This window comes from Ischnura elegans, chromosome 1, assembly GCF_921293095.1.
Source record: "Ischnura elegans chromosome 1, ioIscEleg1.1, whole genome shotgun sequence".
Taxonomy (NCBI): Eukaryota; Metazoa; Arthropoda; class Insecta; order Odonata; family Coenagrionidae; genus Ischnura; species Ischnura elegans.
Window position 1 is genome coordinate 101,806,089 of NC_060246.1, and position 18,300 is coordinate 101,824,388.

The 18,300-nt window shown below is 39.1% G+C and overlaps 1 protein-coding gene across 1 annotated transcript; it reads left to right on the top strand.

Moving 5' to 3' along the window:
• The first annotated feature begins 2,447 nt into the window (after positions 1 to 2,447).
• On the top strand, positions 2,448 to 18,049 carry LOC124153389 (uncharacterized histidine-rich protein DDB_G0274557-like). The gene is made up of 3 exons (XM_046526515.1): positions 2,448 to 2,546; positions 15,826 to 15,908; positions 17,042 to 18,049. Exons 1-3 carry the CDS (start codon positions 2,538 to 2,540, stop codon positions 17,259 to 17,261), a joined length of 312 nt encoding a protein of 103 aa, XP_046382471.1. The 5' UTR covers positions 2,448 to 2,537; the 3' UTR covers positions 17,262 to 18,049.
• The last annotated feature ends 251 nt before the right edge of the window (positions 18,050 to 18,300 follow it).

Below are 18,300 nucleotides of genomic sequence, written 5' to 3' on the forward strand. Positions count from 1 at the left end.
AAACGTTTACCAAAGCATTACGTTTGCATCATTATATTTCCTTCAGTAGAATATTTAATTGTGAGACGACGTACAAATAACCTGTTTAAAGTATTTCCTACACAGGTTTCGTTTGATATTTCTAATAATTTTGAATGATATTGCGAGCGTTATATTTTTTGGCTTCAGACATTCATAGTGTTGTAAAATTGTCCAATGAATTCTATTTTCCCGCATGTTGTCTAAAAAAAATCTCCTGCATAATTGAAATCCAATTATTTTCAAGTAGCGTTTCAAATTGATTTTTTAATTATACTTCTTGGCATACCCAATTATTGGCCATAAACGTTTTTCACACGCTCATTAAGGAGTACTCATGGGGGACCATCTGAAATGATCAATGTTCTCGCGCGCACTAATGGCTTGTGTACGCTGTGAATGTTACGAGGGTGAAGTTTCCATGTTAGGTAATGCGCGAGCGCGAGATGCCCACAATTTCGTCAAAAACTGCTACGGGCGTACAGACAGCGTTACCCAAATGTTAAGCGAATTAGGCTGGGAGCCATTGGAGACTCGGAGGCTGCGCGCTAGGCTTAGATTGCTTGAACAATTGGGAATGGATATCTTTAAGAGCGACACAGAGAACATAATATTAGCGCCACACTATATTTCCAGGTCCGATAGAAGCGATAAATTAAGAGAGATGTTTTGCCGAATGGATAGATATGGGAATTCGTTTTTCCCTCGAACCATGAAGGACTTTAATAAACGCTAGTACCAACCTCGTTAGAGTACTTCATTTTTTTTAAGCTGTAAACGGCTGGTGTCCTAACACCCCCTGCCACACGCCTTTTAGGCGGCTTGCGGGGTATTATGTAGATGTAGATGTTTCATAAATCCTGATACAGGGGCCTGGACCGATCGTCCACGAATATGCCTCTGACATGGACCCCACGACGCGGGCGCTCGGTTACGTACGACTTTCGCTCTAGGAGTAGTAAAAGTGGCCCCATGACAATTCAACAGCCTGCCGATGGAAGATTTGTGACCTACCTTATGCATAAAGGGAAAAGAGAAAGGAGGAGAGTCAGGCGCATGGAGGATGAGTCGCCTTGATGGGCGCAAAGAAGGAGATTAGCGCTTCATCCGAACGCATGACAGGCGCGCCAAGCTTAAGAAAGTGAAAGAAAGCGAGAACATTACCAATGCGAGTATGGGCCACGGAATATTCAATATTTTAATGGTGTACAACCTGCGGTGAAGGCGCATGTATTCTGGCTACCGTATCCTCACGAGTGTCCGTGCGCAGGTGACAATATGGTATGTGACAGTATGGTAAGGGGGTATAATATATATTATTATTATTCATTATAGATCTTCTTTGTCATTACAATTTTATAAATCTTCTTTGGATAGGTTGACTAAAGCGAAATCAGTGATAAACAATCATCATGGCAAGGAAAGGTGCCTGTGGGGAAAGAATGTAACTTCAAGAACACAACTAGAATATTTCATTTCGCAAGCTAAATTCATCGCTTTATCTTGAAATACACGTGAGTATGTGATTACCTAACCTTCATCGAGATGCAGATGGAAAGAGCAAATATTTGGAGCTCGTGAGTTTTTCAATATATTGTCTGAAATGAAATCAGAAATCAATTGAAAAAGGCATCTCCTTTTTGACTGAAATGACGATATTAGTCATGTGTCGAAAAATTCTTCCAGAATTTCGGGCTTGAATTTTCTTACTTTTTCGTTTCTCAAATGATGCATATATTACTTGTTTGCGCTCGGTTTAAGAATCAATTATTATTTTCAGCAGTTTGGCTAATAAGAAAACATATCTACCCGTTGCATATGGAAAGAATGGATGCTGGAACGCAAATATATGCACGATACGAGTTTTCACTCCAAAGCTTATAACGGTTTTAGTTCATTTGGGGCTGGTAACAACTCAGCCGCCCTGATTTTCTGCTCAATATTACAATTGTCTCTGCTCAACCTCTTGTACAATTCTTTTATCATTCCCTAAATTGCCGGAGCATTGGGGCGAGGGAGGCAGAAGGTGATTTAATTACGGTGATGAAACGTATTTCGGCCCTCTAGAGAATACAACAAGGAGGCATGCTGGATGATTCTACGATGCGAAAACTTTGCGAGGCGGTTTGGAAAGGGAACGCGTTCCGGTAGGTTAGTCCACCTAGGTACTCGACCTGCCTTGTTTTTCCCCTCCACTGCCGCCGGGGGCTGTGTTCTTGGGCTGTGGAGTGGGCCTCCGTGCCATCCAAACATCTCTTGGAGATGAGTCTGTGCTGCAGAAAGGGGGGGGGGTAGACTTCGTCGATTGTCTCTTTACAGTTTGAGAGGGAGAAAAGCGAGGGTTAAACGGGGGAGGGGGGATAGGATCCATCTCTCCGCGGAGAGAGAAAAGTTATAAACCCCAGAAACCTTGAGGAGAGAGCGTTTTTCGGCGCCGGACCTTCCCTCGGAGTGGAGCCTTCGGTGTGCGGCACCTTTTTTCGGACTGCGCGTGTCTCCGGGACCAGCAGGGAGCCGGGATGAAGGAGGTAATTCCCACATGCACGTAATCAATTTTTAAATTGCCATCTCTTTTCCTCACGATCTAATTCCAATCAGCCCAGAAAGAGAGGATGAGCGTGCAGATGATATGGGCGGAGGAGATTGAAGATACCTCCTCACGAATCAAAGCTGTGATTGGACTCTGCCAGTGTGTATATCATTAGGACAGCTCACAGTGCAATTCTATCGTTGAAGTGCGTCGCTCGTTCGGTATGATAATGTGCTACTGTGTGAAATTTTTTTTCCCGAGTGTGTGGGAGTGTTTCTGCGTGCGAAATAACTTGGCAGACCGTGCGAAGACTTGGCGACGTGTGTTTGTATTTCCGCACGGGGGTGGGTGAGTTCGCTGCGAGGTGGTCATAAGCGTGCATTCCTTGTTTCCTGCTGCCCAAGAAACTCGCCGCGCTTGTAATGGCAGTTGGATGTCGTCCGTCCGGAAGGGTATGACTTTCCTCGGGCTTGGATTGAGTTTTATCAATCGGGGGGAGAGAAAGCACGTCGCTTTTGGATTGGAGTACGGGTCTCGTGGAGGATCGCTTACTCGGGAAGAATTTCAGATCGGCACCTATCGCTTGCTCGTGCATTATGGTGATTGTTGCTTTGAAGGTTTTTACGCTGTGCATCGTCAGTCGTACTGTTAGCCACATGTAGCTCTGAATTATGCGTCTTTGGGAAAAGTGTTTGATTCCCCTCGTTTGATTATTCACCCCGTGATGAGCGTATTTGAATAGTTTAATCGGATGCCATCGGTTTTCAAGTGTGAATTTCGTTCATTGCTTTCACTGCCGAGGTCTACGGCGCCTTCCTTGGTAGCTGAGGTGGGGTGCTATATGACCGTGGCTCAAGGAATTCTCATTAATGTTTATGGACGGGAACTTTCACTTGGTTAAATTGAGAGGGAAGACGATTTTTTTTCAAACAGTGAGCGAAGATATTTCACTTGTGTTCGTGATCACGTATGCATTAAGACACCGCGGTATGAGGGGGAATTCTAAGTTAAGTCTGCCAGTTGAGAGTGTCATTTTTCAGATATTAGGGTATACCATTTGAATCCGACTAATTTGAATTAGGGCGTTATTCATTTGGTAAATTTATGTATTCTCATGTACTGGGCGTAATTATATTTTTTGGCTTTCAACTAGAAATTTGGAACCTCTAAAATATGTATCCCTAAATTAAAAAGTTTTATTAAATCTTTATGGTCACAGTAGATTATTTTTATTTTCCCTAGTTAATGAACACGATAAACATTCTGCATAAACAATAAAATCGTGAAATGAGGAAAGGGATAGCAATAGGCGATGATATAGGGCTACAGTATAACAGTTTGGTGCATTAAAAAAATTATTTTATCTATTTTAATGGAGTTTAAACGAATTCAATTTATTTAGAATCAATAATTTAATTTATGGCCTTATACATTCTATATAACTCTTTATATTCGTATAAATGACCATTTGACGTAATTTTTCGTTGCTATTCCTTCAATAAATTATAGAATTAAGTTATTTAAATATGCAGTTATAATTTGTTGTTGTATAGTGGACCTGCATGCTAACTTCATATTTTAACAAGTATTGAAAGGTGAATTGTTCAATTCTGGTACAAGGAGGTCAATTCAGGTACATAGGGCATGAACATGTTCATCTCCTAAGTCTAAATAAGAGAGCGCTTAGCTACTAAGGGCCAGTTTCACCAACGAGGATAATTGAATTAACTCGGATAATATTCTCAAAAACCGAGATATTACAACAATCGTGTTTCACCAGATGCATTAACTCGGTTTTGGGCTGTTATCTCGGTTTATACTTTTACTGACGATATTCCGCAGTTCAAAGCTTATTATCCGAGTTAATCTGAGGGCAGATGGCATGGCGCGCATGCAGCTTCATCAGCTCTCGGAAAATACGAATGACAGCGATGAAGAATATCGACATTCTATTCGGAGACCACGTTCATTATGGATAAATGAGCGTGCAGATTATTTTAATATATATGGTGAAGTACATTTATTTACTCATCCCAAAATGGCATATGAAACTGCAAAGGCAGTTCTCGCTCTCATTGAAGAAGACGAATTTTACTAACAAGGGGAAGTGGAGGTTTCCAATGCCGTATATTTTATAGCATTCGGAATGGCGAACACATCTATAAACTGGTGGTGATTCTAATGAATGGGCCTTTGTTTGGCTGTAATTAATTAATTTTCATGCGGTACTTTTAACAACCCCTATTCAATAATGATTTATACTGTTAAAATAGCGCTATTTCTCATATCTCGGGTAGTTGGTGTAGTGGTATCGACGACGGCTCTCACACGGGGGACCAGGGTTCGATCCTTCGCCGTGGCAACTTTTGCATAGCTTTTTTTTTCGTCTTCGTTTTGATCATACGGCGACAAGTATATGAATAATTTTAATTGTAGCAAGCATAGACATGAGGAAAATTTTTTATCATCATAATGGGGTACGTGATCTCCCCTTGTCAAAGAAATTTCACGTTTCTTTCTCTTAAACTTGAGCTTTCCCATGCCTATGCTCCCCTTGAGCCAATATTTCCGACAACTCTTGCCAAAATATGTTCGTATTCATAAATGTCATAAGCCTTTCTTTGAATTTTCTTACATATATGTACAAAAACCTTTTATCTCTGTCCTCTTCCTGAATTAATACCTATGTAACAGCATCGTTATCTTCGAAATCGCAATTTACCAATGTGAGACGTAATTAATTATTGTAGCACAAAATAACCAAGAACTGTGTTTGTTTAAATGTGGGAGTCTCGGTAAATTAAAAATTTTCATTTTTAAATAACGATGCATTAAACAAAGGTGCTTACAAGTTTTTTTACCGCAATATTCTCGCATTCCTTGCTCTTGCTAAACGCGGTTCCCCTATTTGTTTTTTATTTATTTTTTACTACCCGTGCGTGGTATTTCGTAAGGCAAAGTTCCTTACACGAAAATCCTTACAAATCCTTACACGAAAACTTAATATTTGAGCCTTTCGAACTCTCATTGTCTATATTAATACTGTTGCTGTTCATTTTATCACTCTGTACTTTATTGTACACTTACCGGCTTATTAAAGCTGATTCCATGTCATACGGTTGCTTACCGTCATTTGTTTTTCCCACGTCAGAGTTATGAAAAACGTACAAGCCAAATCATTTATTCTGATTATCTCGGTTTTTGAAAACTAGGATAAAACGTCGTTGGTGAAACACGGCCCTCACATTTCTGAGATAATGATTTTAACCGAGTTTTTGAAAACTGAGATAATAGAGAATATTATCCGTGTTGGTGAAACTGGGCCTAAGTAAGGCATTTATTATGCGTAACTTCTTTAATATTGCGCCGTTAATTATGTGGACAGGCCATTACAGGTGTCATCTAACACGAATTATAAACTGAGAACAAAAGAGAAGGGCATTTTCTAAATTAAAGAAGCGGAAATACTTCCTGTTCCGAAACGATTTAATTAGGTATGTCATTCTGAAGCTACCAATTTTTCTTTCATAACTCTAGATGGCCACATTTCACCACTTATCACAAACGTCTATCCATAACTCTTTTAATGCCATTAATGGTTCCTTCCTCGTAGCAATTTGGCATTATTTTCTTCAAATAAACGTCGTTTCAACTACTGGAATAATAGCGAAGATACGCTATACTTGGGTACGTGATAGAGGCATTTCACTATACTTAAAATTTTGTCACGCGCGACTCATCATTCCCAACTAAGACGTTAAATGACAGGCTAGAATTCGTTCGACTACCTCGCATGGTATCTGGGACTATTGGCCGTAATTAACGATGAGAACCTTTTTTTTTAAGAAGCACAAGAACAGATTCCTTTTCACCTCTGGGTAGATGTCATTGCTCCGGGCATAGCTGTCGAACGTTGGACTAATAAGGGGAAAATATTAAGGGCGATTAAAAGCTTAGTGCGCTTGAATGCCGTTGAGCGGAGTCGGATCGGAATATCCCTGCATCGCAATGGAACCGACTTTCTCCCTTTACTGCGTTCCGCCTTGAACTTGAGATCCATAACTTGACCACCTTCTTTAGGCTTTATTTCGGTGTGGCCTACTTTCGGTCCGTCTTGAGCCTCCCAATGGTTTTCCCCGCGCACAGTCAAAGAGCTCCCCGCCTTCGATCCTTCTTTCGTCGTCTCTCAGACTCTCGATAGAATTTTTTCGTCGGTCCGTCATGCATCGGTTCTGAATGCGGGGCGCATTTCTTTTTTTTACGAGTGAAGGATGATGCTCTTTTCCAAGAGAACGAGGCTGAAATTTTGGAAAATTCTTTTGAGTCGATATGATTGAAAATTTGTCCGAATGCCAAGAGATCCGTTGAGTCCTTTACAAGGCCTTAACTGTGGGTCCAAGATTTTCCCTTTAGAAGTCGTTTACTATGTGCTGTATGTAAAGGAATGAGAACGTGAGATCTTGCATTTTTGTAGAAAAAAAATATATCAATATCTGCGGAATAAAATATGTTTCATCAAATTCGGGTCGGATGGAATTAAATAATTGGAAATGTACTGAGTACTGACTGCGATAAATCAATGCATGACGTAGAAGTGTGGGGAAAGAAATGTACCATATAAATACATAGAGAAAGAATTAAATGCAAAAAATAATAATTATAATGATGGAAAGAATGTATTACTGATAAAAAATGCCAAGGATCTATAATAATATTAACTATGGCTGAGTACTACTCAGTCCTCTCTTGGAGATATATTAATGAATAAAACTGTCCATAGGAGTTATATTCATTTTCACCGGAAATACTGCAAGCAAAGAGTAATTTGAAGAAATTTGATTTTTTCTACGTTAAAGGGGTAAAGGGGTATAAAAACACGGAATATAGCTCGAAAATTTTGCAGAATTAATCTCACTTCCCACTCCCAAGTTAGTAACTAATTGTATAGGAGCTTATGGGATCAGATTAATGCACATTCCGTTGTGGAAGACCGGTGGTGCATTTTTTTTTGTTCAACGCTCGTTAAAGGTTTTAATTAGGATTTCCCTTTACAATCAAGACTCAGGAGGTAACAATAACCAGGGCAACGACTAACGAGGATTTATGAAGAGAAGTGAGTTCGTGATTCGTAGTCAGTTGAGTAAAGATGAAGAAATATCATAGACCTCTTGTGTTCACTTGTAGTATTAGTATGAAGGGAGTCCATAAAATTAATTCTAATCGTAAATCATGTTTGAGATCATTTACGTGAAATAAAGGGAACAAGACCAATATCTAACCTGATATATTAGCCTATGCCTGTCCACGAAAGAGAATTTTTTCTCATTAGGAAATGAAGACTAGGTTGCACGATTTGTCTGTCCGATATCGCTTCAATCTTTTAACGATAATGTCATAGAGATAGTTAGAGGAGATGTGGAAGGGCAAGAAATAGAGATTTATATGGTAGCTCTGATGATATAGCCAGCTGGACTTTATTACGGTATAGACTGGCTTAGTCAGCTATATAAGAGCTTTCAGGCACAGTCTTATTTGGTAGAATTTTCGGTAACTCGCGATAAAGAATTATCAATAGAAAATCATGAGATTTTCATAGGCATGACAAAGAGACCAAATGTAAATAACCTTTGAAAAACAAAAACTGAGAAAATTTATAATTTTTATCACTTAAGTGTTACGTGTCATTAAAAGGGGCTTAGCAAAAGATAAATCATACAGAGAATAGTTCTGGGTAAGAAGGACTTGTGCTCTGGGTAATGGGTCGTTCACGGAAACCTTTATTTTGGAGAGAGAGAGATGAAAATATTGATTTCGTATTTGAAATACAATTATTAACCGCATTTTAAACTTTATTTGGAGGCTATTCAGCCTCATATGAGCATTCTATAGATAAACAAAAAATATAGTCGCCCATTGGTCGATTCAATGCATACGATTACAATACCAAGCGGACGCCGGTATTCTATGAAAGGAACACCTCTTGCAAAGGCAATATAAAAGTATAAAAAATAGAACCTGCGAAATATCATCATCATCAGCTCAGTTGGAGCATGAGACTCTTAATCTCAGGGTCGTGGGTTCGAACCCCACGTTGGGCGAATTTTTGCCGACCTTTGTGGCAGTGGGGTAAAGTCCTCGCCTGCCAAACCATAGGTCACGGGTTCGAGTTCCGCTTGGGTAGGTTGTCCCTAACCAGGACATGTGTTATTGAGTAATTCATTATTATTGATTGCTAGAATCCCCTAATGTGAGGAAATAATGTGCGGGTTTCGGGGAGGTGGAGATAAAAAAATAAAAAAATTATATTACATTTATTTACAGCATTACATTGAATTGCATACTGAACATCATTACTAGACACGAGGCTATATACGTAAGATAGAATCACCTTGTTTATGCAGTATGTAATTAAATAGTCTTTCCCTCAAACCAATGAAATTTATTCAAGCGTTTTTAAAATAATAGCTGAACAACTGGTTAATAGTTTTATAGGTTTCGGAGCAATTTAGCGTTGATTGACGTGGAAGCGTGGACTCTTGAGGAAAGAGGATGAGGATAATCTACGGGCAGTGTTTTTGCTGTATGCTTCAGGAAGTGGTTTGGTAACGGAGGGACAAATCATGAGAAAATGAATTGCTCGTGGTGAGAGAGAAGATGGAACCATAAAATGTAATTAAGAGGTAGAATAGAAGGTTACGAAAGATTGAACTTAGCGTGATAGGGGAAAGTATTTCAAGTCAACGTGAAACAGAGAGGTTGAGATTTGGCTTCTTGGATGAGACGAGGAAGAAAGCGTTAGGCAAAGAAAACGTGCCGAGGAATAGGTGTTAGTAGTCATGAAAACACCATTCACGAACTCATTTTTAACCGTGTGGTATTCCAGTATGAGGTTTTTTGGTTAGTTACCTTTTACTTATACCTTTTATTTTTTTACATAAAACAAAAGAGAAAGAAAAGAAGAAGAAAGAATGAAGTGGTAAAATTAACAAATAAACATTGCAAGGAAAACATCATCAGTGTGCTACATTAAATTTGCCTTCGCACTCGAATTATCTCAACGTTAAATAAAGATGCCCATAACTTCTTTTTCATTTTTCATCATTGATGGCCTGACAGAAGTTTTAAATAGTGCGGTATTTTTTTCTCTGAATGGAAGGCAATAGTTCTTAATGAGCTTGAAAAAATCCAATTACCTCAGCGGGTTGGCTATTTACCGCGATTAATTTACTAACTCAAAATACTGCACTCAGGAGAAGTTATTAAAATTTTTACACATCTGATTAGTTTGATTCATTTTACGCCTAGTAAGAGGCAAATATGTTTTTATCCCTGCAGATTTTGGGCTGTGAAGAATTCTATCTCACACTATCGAATATAATTCGCCTCATTGTGTTGTTGCCATTGCTTCATATTTTATCAGAACATCGAGGTCATACGATTCACAGAAAATAATATCGAATTCTGAACCCATTTGTAAAATATTTTTGTGGAATTCCAAAGATTTATTCCCGAATGATTCATGGGAGGTGAGCTGATATTGATTATATTCTAAGCTTCCTGCCACATGATAGCGTAACGTAAACATTTTTTCCTAGCCGCTGACTTTTTTCCAGGAACTATTGACTCATAGAGGATTTTGTTCACGAGGCTTTATTCTCATTTTACTACATTGTGGATGCTTATTTTATCCACGCGTTATTCAACAGCTTGTGGAGATAAGAATTTTTTTTAGTGTTCTAAACATTTTGTCTATCGGAAAAAAGTCTTCTGTTTGCCATTGCCATACTTCGTTGCTGAACTATATCTAAAACTTCACTCTACCCACCTTTATTTTAATGAAACTGTATTTTGAATCGAACATTTTCGCATGCAGTCTTTTTTGGATTTCCATTCACTCGGGGAATCCTATAATTGCTTTACGTCTGCTCAAAACGTAACTTTAAACGTTAAAACTTCATCGGCCGCATTTCCGGAGATATCCGTTTTGATATGTTAAAATGAGTCATTATTTCGCCAGCATTTATTTTAACAACAATAGCAAAATTTTCAAAAATTGTTATTATGGAACACAGCATAGGTTTTCAGTAATACCAAGTATTTATTATTGATGTTATTTATTTTTACAAAGAATGAGTGGACATCTATTAAAACAAGTCTATTTAAAGTACTTATTTATTTCGCTATGGTTTGTACAATGTTATGGAAAATTAGAAGTGACAGATTAATTTCAAAGGGAGTGATGCAATTCAGTGTGGACCACCAAAATTATCCTAATGCACAAAATAGACGGGAAAAATCAATCATTGAGGTTTTCTTTTCAGCTATCTCGGAATCCAATTTAAACAAAAATATTATCAGTTTAATTTATCTATAGACGGTATGTCTTGCCTGATTTTTGAAACGTAGGAAGCTATGATGGAACTGATCCCTGTAAAACCCGAGTTCTCTGAATTCACGGAAATTATTAGGAAAATCTCCAATCATTAAAAATAACTGTCTCATCAATCATCAGAACTTACACGCAAGTCAATTTAAATCAGCAGAACTTAAACCAAAGTCAACTAAAAAAATTTCGACCAATAAGGGAAACACTTTCGACACCGGGCTGTGTTATAATTCACCACTTATCTTCCTAAATACTCCTGGAGATGGCCATCTTGTGAGGCTGTCCTTACCACGAAGACAGTATAGGGGAACGGATTTGGGAATTACATTAGCAGCCAGATGTGGTTGGCTACGAGTACGTCTTTACGTTAACTACAGGTAGAACTTCAGAAGAAAAAATAAGAATGATATTCTGATTCCAATGGTTCATGCTACGAAGTACATGGTAGTAGATTAATAAAACAAAAAAGTATGGCAAAGTAAATTTTTTCCACCATTAAATATCGAAGAAAGTGGAAACGAAATTGCTTTTAAAAGTGATTGATGTAGAATTTGTTCGTTTGTATTAAAAAATCATTGCTCCAGAAATTAATTTAATTCCATTGTTTGGATTTCCAAGCATAATATATTTTCTCATGACGGAAGACAATGTGGCTGATCGAATTTTGGTTTTTGATTCAAAGGTGAAATTCAAAGGGTGACGAAGTTATGACGTACCTATCGCAATGTCTATATCTAATGTGTATGCATTATCAATCACGTTCCAAGTGCTCAAATATAACAACAGCTGAAACCTTATATTGCAGGCCTTGAAGCAATGAGTCTACATAATGGAACATGTGGAAGATTTTGCCGCACCTTGCCAGTAAATATATATCTCCCATTAATTTTAGAAAAATAAGATGAATCCGTTTTAAAATGTTCGTTTCTATTACAAATAGAAATAAATTTGCAGATTGGTACAAAACTGTATAACCAAACCAGTTTTGCCGTTTCAGTAATCCGCAATTTCAAGGATGTAATTCATATCCCGAGTAGATTGAATATTTTTTTCGCAGGTACATGAATTTATTTGTAAATCCTTTAAGATGACTTTTTAGAATCGAAAATGTATTGCGTGTATAAAATTAGGCAAAAAATTACTGATTGACTGTACAGATGGGTAAAAACCTGCATGTAACAGGAATGCTAGACAGCGATTCTTCCGGGTTTCCTTTCGCGTTTATCCATTTCACTGGACAAGGTAGTGGCATTTGGAGGAGGCGATCGACAGCTGAGGTCATTTGCGCCATGAGGGTAGGGTAAGGAAGGAAGGGTGGAGAGAAACCCAGCGTCGGCATTAGCCTGCTCTTAACGAAAGGCGCCAAGGGGATCACGGATTAACGTCCCATCCGACGGACGGAGTGTTGCGCTTGAAATGTCCTCCACACAACACACGAGCAGGGATCGGGCAGTCTCTGAAAATTCTCTGCCACTACCGGGATTTGAACCCGAGCCCGCCGGGTGGGAAGCTAACACTCAAACCACCACACCAACCCGATCCCCTTACTGGACAATATTTCTCCAACGTTTCAGTGGCTTCCTCAGGTCCCTTTACGTTTCGATGCAGAAATGTCGCTGCCTACCGTCATAATCTCCGCGGAAGCCTACTTGGAAACTTTAGAAATGTATCAAGAATATTTTGGGTGTTTTTTCAAACATTAGCATTACGTAAGTTTTTGGCGGGAACTTGCCGCGGTCACTACCATGTTTATCTCTGTCACTCGACCGCGTCACTCCATACAAAGAGTGAGAGAGATGTCCGTGGAATAGAGATCTCTGTCGGTTTTCACGGGTAAGGGAGCAATGCGATGCGGTTTCACGCGCGGACGACTCTTCCGCTGCAAAAGCACGCGGGGAGTGCAAAGCCGTCCGTTTTCCCTCTCGGGCCTGAGTCATTGTGTGATCGGCTTCATCCAACACTGATGATAGCGCACGGATGAGCTCCGCGCGGAGATGGCGGCGGCTTCAACAAACAGCTTAGTGAATCGGAAAAACGCGCTGAAGGACGAGAGAGGTGGAGAGAGAGTCTTTCCAGGGACTTCAAGATGCGTCGTCAAACGCTACGAATGGAGTTAACTCTCCATGAAGGTTGTGCGGACGTAGGTTTCCACCAGCAGAGCACATGGAGCTGGTTTCGCGCTTTAGGTTTGCCTCACGAATATTAAAAAAGTGGATGTTCAAGTCGGCCTCTATGTTTTGTCACCCACCATGCACTTAAATGGGTTCACTTAAGTCGCTACTCGCGTCGCCGACGGACAAAGTGATCTGACTTTCACGGAGAAATAAGGTATAGTTAGGGCTATCAACCGAAATTATGTACAAAATTATGTGATCCATCAAATTCATAATTTTAAATGCTATCCTTCGCAATCACAAACGTTATAATAAAAAAATATCGGAGAAAAATTGATCACATTGTACTCATTACCGTCCCGCGGACATTTTCGAAAACAGATGATAATGCGACCAAAGTGGCAACCGAAATCAGTCTTCTATTGGATGGAATTGGGCCTCATCTATGCAGTCCCCTTGGTTTGGTATCACACGAACGTTAATTAAAGAATATGCAGGAGCTATAATACCGTAAATGAGGTTGTAAAGCTAACGCAACGATCGCATTTCTACTGTGGGCCAGTGATATCTACAGTAAAATTGCTATAAAATGGAGTCTTACATTTGGAGCGAGAGTGCAAAAGGCTAGAAACTTCGAAGTCAGATTAATCTAGCAATAAATGAGTATGGCTAATATCAGAGGCATTCTAAAGTTGAGAAATCTACTCACCATTAATATCATGCTAATCGCTCGATGTTATTGCATTATGCCTTTACGTCGAGGGTAGGGGTTAACCTCTCTGTACTCAGGTCTGCTTACATTGGTACTGACCCGCTTACTTACACGTGCAGGCCAGAAACGTGTATGACGTCTTTTGAACTCGAATCCTTACGATCATTACTCTTTCATAAAGAAAACAAATTTAAACATCGCGGAGGAAAGTCGTTCCAGTCAAGCAGTGGAAAGGATTTAAATTAAATTTCCGGACTAGTTATTGCAAAAATAGTTCTCAGTTTCTTGCTGTTTTTTTGTTTTGTAAGGCACCTACGCGACGTTTAGAGGGCTTTCCGCTGTCGTCTTCACGGTGATTCCCTCTTTTTAATTCACTGTCTGTAATGACCCAGAAAGCGATGGCGTATTATCTCTCAAGACATCGGTGCTTCACGTCGAATTTGCACTCGGTACAATCGTAAGAAATACTCTAACAATCGGTAAATAACACTTACTCGATATCCTAGAGAGGAGAAAAACATAAACGCGGCGAAGAAAAGTTATTGTCTATTATTTATTTTAACCTTGAAGAACAAAAATTCCATCTAGTGAACATTTTTTACCTTAACCTGCCCTCGAGTACGGATCCTCCGATTGCGCATCGCGAGCCTCAACCTACAAGGGCGATCCTGGTTCGATTCCGTGTCGAGGTAAATTGCTTTTCTCTCCGGGCCTATTGCTCTTATGTGAACTTGCGAGTGACTCTGCTAAGCTCAGCCTCTAGCTGTTATGCAAATCATTCCAAATTCCATTTTTAGCACTTTAACCTTAACTTTTATCTCTAAGAAACCTATATGATTTATTATTTATCGATTGAATTTGTCAGTCTCTCATGGAATCTCCGTTTTTCCCATTTAGAATTGCCTGTGATACGGTAGAAATGCAATTCTGTGTCACATAGTGAGCACTCGTGTTAAAATGCGCAGCTACTCTCGCGGGCTGAATGCGGATTTCTTGAGCGTTAGCCGCCGTCGCCGAGTTCTCGGTCGCGTCTCTCCTTGCACTTGACTCTGCAACCAGTCTCGTACGCGGCTGGCTACTGAGACCTCATGCTCGCGTCTGCTTGCTGGGTCGGCAATATCTCCGAGAACTTGCCCTCCCTTCTTCGCTTCTCGGGGAAGACAGGTTTGTCGGCCAAAGGAGGAGGAGGAGGAGGTGGGAGGGAGCCGAGGGGAGGCAAAGAGATGAGAGCGATGAGGCCATAGACCGGCCCAAGCCGTCCCGCTAGCTTCTTGTGCGTGCGTGGGTACAGCATGGTAGATGGCGTACGGGAGGCGCATGAAAGTGAAGCCTCTTTCCTCGGACGATGTGCGTAACTACGATGAGCTCTTCCGAGCAAGAAGGAGATGATGCGTGAAGCTGGTGGCACTAAGCTGCTGCTGGAAGTAATGTTTTTAAGGATACTCACCGGTGAAATTCCGGCCTACCATCCTTTATCAATGTTTTGGGTTCATCCTTTGGAAACATTTCTGGTTACTTTACAAGTTTACTACCGGATACATTATTGTGTATGGTACTTAAAGTCTATAAGCAGCTTTTAATATTAAAATTTGGGTGCTTTAAGAAATGGAGGGAACTTATTGAAAAATCGATGGCTTTTTAAAGGAATAATGATGCAACATGTATCAACGTTCTCCCTCCAACCTATAATAAAATAAGCATCTCGCCAGTTTTGTAGATATTAAAAAAGTATAAATAAATTTTTATTCAGCATAGGAATGTTTATCTAAAAGTTAGTAGTAAACACTACGATTATTCTTGGCGCTTTGTTTATCTTATATTTATACCTCCGGAAAATCCATATTACCTCGGAAAAAATCATGTGTTAAAAATGTTTCAATTATATATTTTATTTTGTTAGATCCTGTGGTTCTTACGTCTGTATTTGCTGATCTGTTCTGGCGATATACAAAAACAGTCTCTCTCTCTCTCTCTCCTTACTAGTTCTAGAAGTTAGGGCAGGATAAACCAATTTGTGATTATATTATCCTACCACATAATTCCCATTCCATTCTCACTGTTGCAGGAACTGCGCCGACGGGTTCTACCCTACTTCCTGGTCATCCTGATATTCTGCTCGATCCTGTTCTCGTCCGTGGCTGCGAAAAGGTGAGATGTCACACGGCTTATGTGACTGGCTAGTAAAATCCAAAGGGAGAAGCTTTGCGACCGCCATTTAGCATGCTGGCGTCGGCCACCATGTTCGCGAAAGGAGTGCGCTCGGCGTGACTTCTTTGTTTGCGTGGTTTGGGCGCCGTGGTGGTGCGATGGCTATTTGCAGCCAAGTCACTGAGTCTCCTGCAAGAGACAGTCGACAATGATCGGAATTCGAAATGCATCTCAGGAGTAGATCAATGTCTTCATTTGTTACACTTTCGAAATTGCACAGGGACGTGCCTCAATTTGTGAAAACAAAAATGACTTTGCTCACATACTGAGGGAATTGCAATGACCTCATCGGTAAAAACGTTTAAAAGTATGTATAAGATTAAAAATAAGGCAGAAATAAAATTTGAGGAATGGTATGTAGGGGTTTTGTCACAGGAATCACGGGATAGTGAGTCAACATAATCATAGAACATTGGAATTGGTCCTAGCTAAATATATCTTCTCTTAAACTTTGGCTAAAGTTACTTCCAACTCAGATTTAGAGCGAAAATATTACGATGCAAATACCATTAATAAGTGCGGACAGCAAGTTTTCCTAAAAGTTAATGGTCGTAGAATATAAAAATAAAAAAAGTCCGTTTAGACCTCTAAGAATATACCGACGCTTTTCCATGGAAAAAGTATGAAACTGGAAACCATATTTATACGTCTTTTTTCGGCACGATTGTAAGTATAAATACGAAGAAACTTGTGCATAATCTTTGAAAATAGGTATCCTTATGTGAAAATCTTCTGTGACTCATATCACACATTTTAATGAGGAATGTTGTTATAGATTTACAAATAAATAAATAAATTTCACCATCGAATTTAATGTTATTTGTCAAACATCTTAATTGTTACAAACTGTTGTCTTCGGAACCTCAAAATGTTTAAAGGAAAACTCCATCCAAATATTTTATGGCTCTGGTAAATTTTAAATCAGCCTGTAATTTCCTATATATTAAAATATTATTTCCTTAGAAATTCGGATGATTCCATTAGCTCCTTATTCTTATTCCTTGAGGTCGAGAAATACATTGTTTTTCAAAGCAACTGAATACGTCGTTAATGAGAGGATTTTTCTGTTTCAGGCATAGAATAATCATCCACGTTCCTCACAAGACTAAATTCGTTCATCACCACCACCATCATCACCACAAGCCTCCGCCACCCCAGCACCACCACTATCACCACCATGGGCACCATCACCACCACGACGATCACCACCACGAAAGCCACCATAGTCACCATCATCCCCACAGCCACAGCCACCATGGAAGCCATTCACACCACCATGACTACTACCACTGAGTGAAAGTAGTTTTAACCATTGGTAGAAATGTATGCAGACGGGAATAATCTACAGCGGTGCGTTACAGCTAATTGTGAATCTCACGGATGAAATTCGTACCGCCTATATATTTGTGTTTCATCGACGCAATCATTATGCATTCTATAATTCATCATTTGAAAAAGTCAATCCTCGATCCACGAAGATACAAATTTGAAATTCAAGTCAATATGCGCCAAAGTTGTCACAGGAAAATTTGCTTTTTATGAAAGCTCAATATTACTCATAAACACGATTTACTATTACTAAAAGCATCGATGAAAAGGTTCCTTCTGAAAGAGCATAAAGATCACTTTTAAGGGAGTCTCGCAGAAAGTTTTTTTGGGCAAATAAAATGAGAAATTAGTTAAAATTTTGAGTAAATTTGTCTCAAGTGTGCTTCAACTTTGCTATAGGATGCATCGTTTGACTTTTAAATATACAAAAAAGGGCGTGGTTACCTATACAAAATCTCTTGCATGCATTCATGTCTAAGGAATACATAGCGATCTATCATCATTAACATCTTCTATGAGATAAGGGGAAGATGTAAATAATTGCTCAAATTACTCGACAATAGAAAATACTAATTTACAAGACAAATGTTACTTTTTTGCTTTTTGTTAAGTTTTTAAGGGAGTATAATATACTTCATGTCCTTTGTTGATTCAAAGATGTTTGTTTATATTTACACTTTTTTTATGGTTATTTATTTTGTAAATGAAGACTTACAATTGTTTATCGTTACCAATAAAATAACCAAAACGTGTATTGAGATTTTATTTTCAACCATGTCAGTAGGGATTTGAAAAGAAACTCTCATGACATTAATTAAAACCACATTTTTCATCCTCACGAGTATTTTTATATGGACAATAGAAGTAGCATCTGAGATGTATAAAGTTTTTTGGAAATTGATCAATTGATTACTCTGATGTTGAGAAAAATATAGCGTCGTAAAGAATATTCTGAAAATGTTTTTTTAGTATCTGGAAATTATAGTTACATGAAGCCAAAGAG

What these genes read in the sequence shown, in the direction of transcription:
- LOC124153389 (XM_046526515.1), top strand. An exon ending in TCGTCCGTGGCTGCGAAAAG is followed by an intron (nt 15,909 to 17,041) that starts GTGAGATGTCAC and finishes TTTCTGTTTCAG; the next exon opens with GCATAGAATAATCATCCACG.